Source organism: Emys orbicularis, chromosome 12 (genome assembly GCF_028017835.1).
Source record: "Emys orbicularis isolate rEmyOrb1 chromosome 12, rEmyOrb1.hap1, whole genome shotgun sequence".
Lineage (NCBI taxonomy): Eukaryota > Metazoa > Chordata > Testudines > Emydidae > Emys > Emys orbicularis.
Genome location: NC_088694.1, coordinates 10,811,062 through 10,820,012, shown reverse-complemented (window position 1 = coordinate 10,820,012; position 8,951 = coordinate 10,811,062). Strand labels below are relative to the sequence as shown.

The 8,951-nt window shown below is 37.9% G+C and overlaps 1 protein-coding gene across 2 annotated transcripts; it reads left to right on the top strand.

Annotated features, from left to right (window-relative positions):
• The first annotated feature begins 383 nt into the window (after positions 1–383).
• Positions 384–7,413, top strand: TUBB1 (tubulin beta 1 class VI). Of its 2 annotated transcripts, none has more exons than XM_065414342.1 (4): positions 384–740; positions 3,249–3,357; positions 3,878–3,988; positions 5,616–7,413. In XM_065414342.1, the coding sequence occupies exons 1-4, from the start codon at positions 684–686 to the stop codon at positions 6,698–6,700; spliced, it is 1,362 nt and encodes a 453-aa protein (XP_065270414.1). In that variant the 5' UTR covers positions 384–683; the 3' UTR covers positions 6,701–7,413. The 2 variants fall into 2 exon arrangements, with proteins under 2 accessions (XP_065270414.1, XP_065270415.1); XM_065414343.1 differs by having other exon boundaries at positions 386–740; positions 6,084–7,413.
• The last annotated feature ends 1,538 nt before the right edge of the window (positions 7,414–8,951 follow it).

The window sequence follows — 8,951 nt, the reverse complement described above, 5'->3', positions numbered from 1 at the left end:
TAGGGATGTAAATAGCATTGGTGTTGGCAGATGTTTAGATTGCTGCTCAGGATTGTATTGTATTTGGATTTGTATTGTAGCGATGGGACTATATTTTAGTGAGTTATGGGCAATATCCCACTATCAATCCATGCATGGAGCTCTCGTTGAAATCCATGGGAGTTTTGCTTGAAGACTGATGAGAGGCTGTGGCATTTAACAATCACACCTTCATTTCACAAACAGATGAGGATTCAGCTTGAATTTGTTTGCCTCTGTGTCTAAAGCAGACTTAAGATAAGAGAGCCGCACTCCTTCAATATGGAATATACGCACTTTTAGTGCCTGTTTCTGAACGGACACATTCCACATGCCACACAGACTTAACATTAGTTGAGGGAGAAGCACATTCTTCCTCTCCACATACTCTGCAACGTACGTCTGATCTTACATTCCATACGTAGGAAGAAATCCCAGTGAATGGAAGTTTTGCCTATATGTGTGCAGGCTTTGTTAATAGGGAGATGAGCATAATGTGTGGAGTTGGATACTCCCCTGCTTGTTTGAGTGACGGCGTCACCAGTATAAAAAAGGCCCTTTTTGAAATGAGGCCAGTGTGGCTGTAGCTGATACTGCAGGAGAGAGAGGGTTTCTTCCAGAGACTGAGCCAGGCTGTAGCTGCTGAACTTTCCAGTCTACATAAAATGCGTGAAATTGTGCATCTTCAGATTGGCCAATGTGGAAACCAAATTGGAGCTAAGGTGAGAATTGTTTTCAGTAACCATCATTAGTGGCAAATGATTTGGGACAATATGGGCAGTACAGGAGTGATTAAATATGGACTGATGTGGGGTATCATAGAGTTCTGTTCATAGGCAGCTTGAGAAGCATGTGAAGTGAAGGTGTAGGTTTTAATGTAATAGCGACGGGCTTCTTCATCAAGCAAATGCAAGGCTGAGCATAAAACATCTGCAATAGTTATGTGACAATTTGGTTAGGTGAAGATTATCAGCATTCAAGGGAACTCAATCCTGCCAATAAACATTGGAATGTGTGCAGGTAACTTATTTATACCAGTCTTGCAAAGTTCTCATGCAAATGTACTAGTCTAGACAAATAATGTATTACCCCCACACTCAATATGCTGTTGATCGTAATAATTTATTTTAAAAGGTGATTTACTTGACCATAAAAAAATATAATTACTTGACCTGGCTAAATGAGTGAGTAGAATTTTCCCAGGTTGACAGAAAGCAGAGTTAAGGTCCAGTCTAAAACTCCCCTTACAAAAGACAAATAAATGTATATTTATATTTACATAACTCAAAAACAACTGCATCAAGTACCACAGAGTTCAGACCAAAAGCAATTAAAAAAAATCCTTAGATAAACGGTTTCAACTAGTTTTGAGATTATATATATATATATACATAGAGATACATACCCTGGAAATAGCTTCATAAAGATTGCCTTTAAAGCACATTATAGGGTATAAGATGGCTAATTTTTCAATGACCTTTGAGTCTCAATATCCTGCACATAAAATGCTATACAGTAATTACCCCTCTAATTAAATACAAGCATTAACACAGATGCAGCAGTGATAGATGGCATAAAAAGTAGACCGCATAAACAGGGAACACCTCTTCGCAGCAATCCAGATGAGGATGATATTAATGAAGAGGTTGCAACGTATCTTGAAGTTTTACTGCCAAGGGGCTTTAGGTGATTTTGTCAGCACTTAGTGTTAGGGTTCTTGCCATTGCTTGTGACTGTAACTTATTTTGTTTGTATGTCAAGAAAGAAATATTATTTAAGCATAAACCTATATCATAGGCTGTGATGGAAATGCTTATGTATTGTGTGCACAGGCGATGGGAGAAATACTGTTTGTGTTGCATGACTTTTGCAGGAGTTTTTCTCTTTAGTAGGAGTCTATCAAAATGACGTGGGACAATTCAGAAAAATAAGCTCTTTAGCAGATGAATAAAACAGAAAGCCTGGGCCTGGATTTCTCGCCCATCCACAATGCCCACTGACTTCTTTCCCTGGGAAATGCAGGACTAGCCCGAGAGGAAATATTTTCTGAATGAAAAAGTCAATGTGGCTTTTTAAAGGTGTATATACTTTACTCTCTCTCTCACACATACACACATACTCAGAAACTTTGCTCTGCAAACTGCTGGTCTCTAGTAATGTTGGTGCAAAATGCTCACACTATATAAGCACCATCATCTAGATATGTTATATTTGTAAATTTAAAATGAAGTTGTGTGCTAAAGGCAAGAGACCTTTAAAATTAAAATAGCCTGCTCATGACAGAGGGTGTGACTGCATTAACACTGCTGTAGTGAGCTGCTTAGATAAGAGACGCCAGGGCTGGATCTATGAATGGAGGTCTAGATAGGAGTTTTACTAATTTTGTTTTTTGATGATCTGTTCCTGTATGCTCTGCACATGTTGCCTTCAAGTCTGCCTCTTACAAGAAAGCCGTGTTTATTTTGAATAGTTATGGGTCAGAAGCACACTCCAGATCCAAACACTCTCAAATGTGCATCACTAAACCTGCATTACTAAAATTAAATATGCTTCATTAGGAAAAGTGAAATGGCTTAGAAAGTAAACTAAAGCTTGAACTCTTGAATGCATTTTCTGCCTCTGCATCCCCAGAATCTGTGACAATTTCTATGCCAGACTCCTTATTCTACTCGTCTTCATCTTCAGAAAAACCCAAACACAACTGCAGACCTAATGCACATGCACTGTTACTTGGCCTGTGTGCGCAACTGCATGTGGAAATGATCACTTATGTAGCTAACTGGTCCCATCCGCCTGGCATTGTGAAGTATGCAAGCTACACCTAATGAAAGGGTGACAGAGTTCTGGCTGTAATGTGTAAACCTGTCTGAGTCAGTTAGAATTCCTCCATACTCACTTCGGTGCTGGCCAATCCTCAAAAGACCCTTACTGTGTATGATCATACAGGCTGGGCCTGGTGCTACTTCCCTCAAAATCAATGAGAGTCTTGCAATTGACTATAATGCCCTTCTTTATCCAACTTGCGCAGTTGATGCCTAGAACTGTAAACACATATCTGTTGACTTTTTGTGTGGCACTTACTGGTTTTGTTATTAATGTCTCTGATGCATTTCATACTAGACTGCTTGTATTAGGCAAGATGCTTTCCCCCTTGTGGCAGTGTTTATAGGTAAATGGTGAGACTCAAGAAGTGCTTACTTGGTTGTACTTAGTCCTGTTTCCTTTTTCAGTTCTGGGAAGTGATAAGTGATGAACATGGAATTGATGTCACTGGGAACTACCACGGTGATTCACCACTGCAGCTTGAGAGAATTAATGTGTACTTCAACGAAGCTCATTGTAAGCGCTCAGGGTCTTTAATGGGTTGGTTAAGCAGATTACAAAGTCAGCATGGGAGGGTTAAAATAAAAAATACTGTGGGTGGGTGGGATTTTCAAAGTCAGTGTTTTAGGAGCACAAGTTCCATTGCCTCCAATTGGAATTGTTCTCCTAAGTCACTTTGGTGCTTTAGAAAATACCACCCTGTATCTTCTCTTCCTGTCGTGTAGTCCTAACTTGCTCTTACAAATCAAAACCCCCACTGAAAGCAACAAAAGTTTTCCCTGTAAGCACTGCAGGAGTGGGCCCAATGTTGATTGACCAATGAGGGTTTTTCCAGGTTGTGACATTAGTTGATCTTCTGTAATTATTAAAGGGACTATCAGTTCAATAGCATGGATTGCACTTTGCTCTGTTGTAGAATGTAGAATTTTTGTAGAATGTGCTGACTGAAATGTCTAAACTGAGGAGATGTGATGTGACGGGGGTAAGATTTTGCCTGGCTTCCTGTCAACTTATTCTTACTTTCCTTTTGCCACAGCCAAGAAGTTTGTGCCCCGTTCTATCTTGGTGGACCTGGAACCTGGAACCATGGACAGTGTACGATCCAGCAAAATAGGCCCACTCTTTCGACCTGACAATTTTATTCATGGTATGTGCAATATGGTGTTAATAATATAAATAGGACATTATGGGGATACTGTGAAGGTTGACAGATCCAGAATCCCAAACACAGGGTTTCCCTTAAAGATATTGTTTTTGTTTGTTTGCTTGTTTTTAAAAGCATCCCTACATAAAGCAAAAAAGTATTCACTCAACACAGAATTGCTACAAGTGTTAGAGGGAGACAGATTATAGACAATAGATTTTTTTAAGTTTGTGTCTGGGATAGTAATAAGAACTTAAAGTGTTAAAACTGAATTTTTCAAATCTGATTCACTCTTCACTATTAATTCTGATTTACTGTATGCATTTAATTCAATTAAAACAAATTAGTCAATTTCACTTTTCAGCCTTCTTCAGCTAGTGCAATACTGCAATGATTGGGTTCCCCAAAATGCCTGGGAATGTTAAAATACAACAAAACAAACAAACAAAATACAGAACACTTTGCACTGGAATTTAAAACAAAATATTTCATAGACTCATTTTTATTGTACCTTCAGATTTTGTAAAACTGGTTTATACAAAACCTAAGTTTTAGAAACATATACAAATGCCAGTGGGTCTTTAAAATCCCAGCTGCCAAGCTAAGCAACGCATCCTATTCAAAACAAGTTTTTCAAAATCTTGGCAGAATTTGTCTTTTTAATGTCAAGAAGTCAAATAATTAGAAAATAGTATGCAAAATGTTGCAATTAACACTTAAAATTACAAAGATTGGAAGAGATAAGCGGATACAAAATTCTGTTTTTCTCAGTTAACCTTTTGCATTTGACAACCCTTTGTATATAGTCAGTGTCCATATTTCCTCTGTTGTGTGTAGGTTCCTTTTCTCACAGCACCGTGGAAGAGAAAACCTTTTTTTAAAATTGGAAAGTATGCCAATAAAGCCATAGTCAAAATATAACATACTGGGGAATAAGTAACATTCTTAATGTTTTTAGTCACAGAAAGTTAGGGTATTACAATTAAGGAAAGGTTTAGAGGGTTATTGAAAATCAAGATACAGGAGTTTTACCCTGGAACTGTTCCAGGTTCACAAAAGGGATGAGCCATAGATATTTTGTATCTGAAAAAGTTTAATAAATTCCCAATTGTTTTTTGTCTGTATTTGAAATGCAGCAACTTGTTCTAGTGCTATTGGAAACTTTGAGTGTGTAAGCAGCATGTAATAAAGAATTGCGGTTACTATTGAAAATGGTAGTAATTTTGTATGAATTTAGGAATTTAGCAACTAACACCAGAACGGTGTTAAAATTTAAAAGAAGATAAATAGCAAAATAAGGAAATTCCATTTCTTCATAACAATTTTGGAGGAAACAAATAAGTTTGTTGACTCTTTCCCAAACTGAATGTGCAAGATAGGTGTGCAATTGCATATTTCGAGTTTTTCCAATCCGAGTTTTCCCAGATTCAGCAAATGCACATTACTTCTTAGCTAATGGCCTCTTTAGAACATCTTTTTTTGTATTTGTGGGCAGTTATGATGTCTCTCCACTATATCATTTGTCCTATGGCCTTTCTACATCTGTCAATATTTGGCAGCATCCTTATTAATGACTTTTTACATTTGGCCTGATAAATTTGTGGATGGTTTTCTGTAATTACGTTCACAGGTAATTCAGGTGCTGGCAACAACTGGGCTAAAGGCCATTACACAGAAGGAGCTGAGCTGATTGAGAGTGTAATGGATGTGGTCAGGAATGAGTGTGAGAGCTGTGATTGTCTGCAGGGGTTTCAGCTCGTCCACTCACTTGGAGGAGGCACAGGATCTGGTATGGGCACACTCCTTATCAACAAAATCAGAGAAGAATACCCTGATAGGATTATGAATACTTTCAGTGTAGTGCCTTCACCCAAAGTATCAGACACAGTTGTAGAGCCATATAATGCAATACTGTCCATCCACCAGCTGATAGAGAACACAGATGAAACCTTTTGTATTGACAATGAAGCTCTGTACGACATATGCTTTAGAACCCTAAAGCTCCCCAGCCCCACCTATGGTGACCTCAACCATCTGGTGTCCCTGACCATGAGTGGTGTCACCACCTCATTCCGTTTTCCTGGTCAACTCAATGCAGATCTGAGGAAGCTGGCTGTGAACATGGTGCCTTTCCCTCGCCTGCACTTCTTTATGCCTGGCTTTGCTCCACTGACAGCTCGAGGCAGTCAGCAATACAGAGCCCTCTCAGTCCCAGAGCTTACCCAACAAATGTTTGATGCACGGAACATGATGGCAGCCTGTGACCCTCGTCATGGACGCTATTTGACTGTGGCATGCATCTTCAGAGGCCAGATGTCTACCAGAGAAGTGGATGAACAGTTGCTGGCTATCCAGACCAAAAATAGTGCCTACTTTGTGGAGTGGATCCCTAACAATGTGAAAGTGGCAGTGTGTGACATACCACCACGAGGGCTGAAGATGGCAGCCACCTTTATAGGCAACAACACAGCCATCCAAGAGCTCTTCATTAGAGTTTCTGAACAGTTCTCAGCTATGTTCAGACGGAAAGCATTTCTCCACTGGTATACTGGAGAAGGTATGGATGAGATGGAGTTTTCTGAAGCAGAAAGCAACACCAATGACTTGGTGTCTGAGTACCAACAGTATCAGGATGCCACAGTAGAGGTAGATGAATATAAAGAGGTAGAAGTGGAAGTTAGCCAAGAACAAGAAACAGTTGAAAAAGATTTTTAATATCAGAACACTATACAAGAACACTTATTGAATGTACGTCCTCTATAAAAAAAAAAAGCAGTAATACTCACCTACGTATCTGAAGGGAGAACTCTTAAAAGTATCTACTTTTTTCTATATTAAACCAAAGCATATCCAATGTATATATGAGTATGAAGTATAGTGACGCTGAAATTAACACCCATGGTGCCTTTTCCTCATAAACAATGTCTGGTACAGCAAACCCCACAAAAATAACAACCATGAGAGCAAGTTGTACTGTGTCAGCCATCTTCACAATTTACTAGCTTTTAGAATGGTATAGTCAGATTCTGAATGTAGCAGTGTGTTGTGTGTGACAAAAGTCATGACAATGAGTGTTGGTGTAATATGCGCTAAACTGTCATAACAATTATTTATTCTCAGGTAAATGCAGATTTATGTTTTTCATTTGGGAATTTGTGATTTTTAGAAGCATACATGTGTATTTACCCATCAGATTATAACAGTATGTACCTATTTTGTTCTGCACTCCAATCATCAAGTTGAATCAGTATTTGTTAAGGAGTGTAGAAAAAAGTTTTAAGGTACCTTCTAAAACTTTTCTTAACAGACTGAAAGAGTATTAACCAATAGCATCACTTTCTTTTTGTTTTATATTATGGAAGATTTTTTTTGTATTCACAATGTTTTATATTTCATCTTCAATTAAATATTTAGAGTGGTTTATATTAGCTCAGTTTTGTGAACTTTATCTAGAAGTTTATTTTGGTGTCCTCCCTCTCCCTTTATATAGGGTATTTATAACTTTCCCTCTTATTGTTTCATAAAGTGAACTAATTAGAATGGTTTGCAGCTAGTTTGAGATGTAACCCCAACGTTACAATTCAGTTTACAAAATTTAGGAAAGTTAAAAACAACAATGCATCTCACTCAAAGACAGATCCTGTTGCTAGCCATTGTGGTGGTGTTATCCATTCAACACTATAATATAGCAATTATTACTGTGGTGTTTTGATGTTTCCTGAATCATTCCCTCACTTTAAACGAATATGTAACAGTTTACTCAAATAATTTCTAATAACTTCACAAAACTTTTTTGAAAATATTTTTCCTTCTCTATCAAATGTGGTTCATTAAAAGTTAAATCTCATACAAATCAAATGTTTATGTTCCAGACAAATTTGAGCTTTTTTAAGTTATGCATTATTTAAAATAAAAAGAAAAGACAAAATTGTTAGGTCATTTATTTCCCATCCTTTCAAGCTCTAACTTTGCCACTTGCTTGGAGATGAAATAATTAACCTTTTCTAGGGTAGAACCTTAAAAGATGAATGCAAGTCCCATTAATATGCAATTCCACTTAACACATGGACACTTTAAAATCTTACAGCCACTGGATATTAGAGTCAACTATAGAATCATAGTTCAGTTGTGTATGTTCTGAAAGTATTTTAAAAAATGTGATTTCATCTATCTTTTTATGGTCTGTACCAACACAACTGACTACATTCTCTTCCAGTGAGAGGTGAATGGCAAGGTGACTTAAATAAGTCTTGCTATGCAAATGGGTTATGACTACATATGTAGATTACTCAGTCCCCACTATGATGCTAAGAGTAGGGTAAGCCCCATCATGAATGGATAAAAGAGACATTTATTTTTCTCAGCCCAAACCACAAAACTTGGTTACTACTTATCTGGGAAATAAGGCAATTGAGCCAGTTATCTGTGGAAGAGCCAGGTCTGACCTATTTATAAGAGTCTCTTGCTTCAAATTCAGACAACATAGTCCACAGCATTCCCTCTGTCAGAAAAGGGTCATTAAAAACAAAAGGTGAGATTTTCAAATGAGCCTGATTTAGGTGCACAAGTCCCAGTGACTTGGGAGGAATCGCAACTTTAACCCAGTTTGTTCAGTACATTGAACACAGTGTGTCTTGTCTACATTAGGCTTTTCAAACATGTTAGCTAGCACATATTAGCAAACATCACACATTTACATCCTAATCTAGAAAAGGTTTTAGGCTGTTTGGAAAATCCCAGCCAAAGTGTCTCTCTCTGAGCACTAAGCTTTATCACTCATACTCACTCCCAACTCAGAAACCCAATCTGGAGCATTACTCTTCTGAACCACAGCTTAGGTTATACTGAAAGACTCCAAGGAACAGATTCTCCTGCAATAGTTCATTTGTTCAATGACCTGCTCTGTCACGTCTAGAGCTCTACTCTTTGGCCTTCTGTTTTGAGAAATGGAACTTGAACTTTGTCT

What these genes read in the sequence shown, in the direction of transcription:
- TUBB1 (XM_065414342.1), top strand. Translation starts at nt 684, where the DNA reads ATGCGTGAAATTGTGCATCTTCAGATTGGCCAATGTGGAAACCAAATT. An exon ending in GAAACCAAATTGGAGCTAAG is followed by an intron (nt 741 to 3,248) that starts GTGAGAATTGTT and finishes TTCCTTTTTCAG; the next exon opens with TTCTGGGAAGTGATAAGTGA. An exon ending in GTACTTCAACGAAGCTCATT is followed by an intron (nt 3,358 to 3,877) that starts GTAAGCGCTCAG and finishes CTTTTGCCACAG; the next exon opens with CCAAGAAGTTTGTGCCCCGT.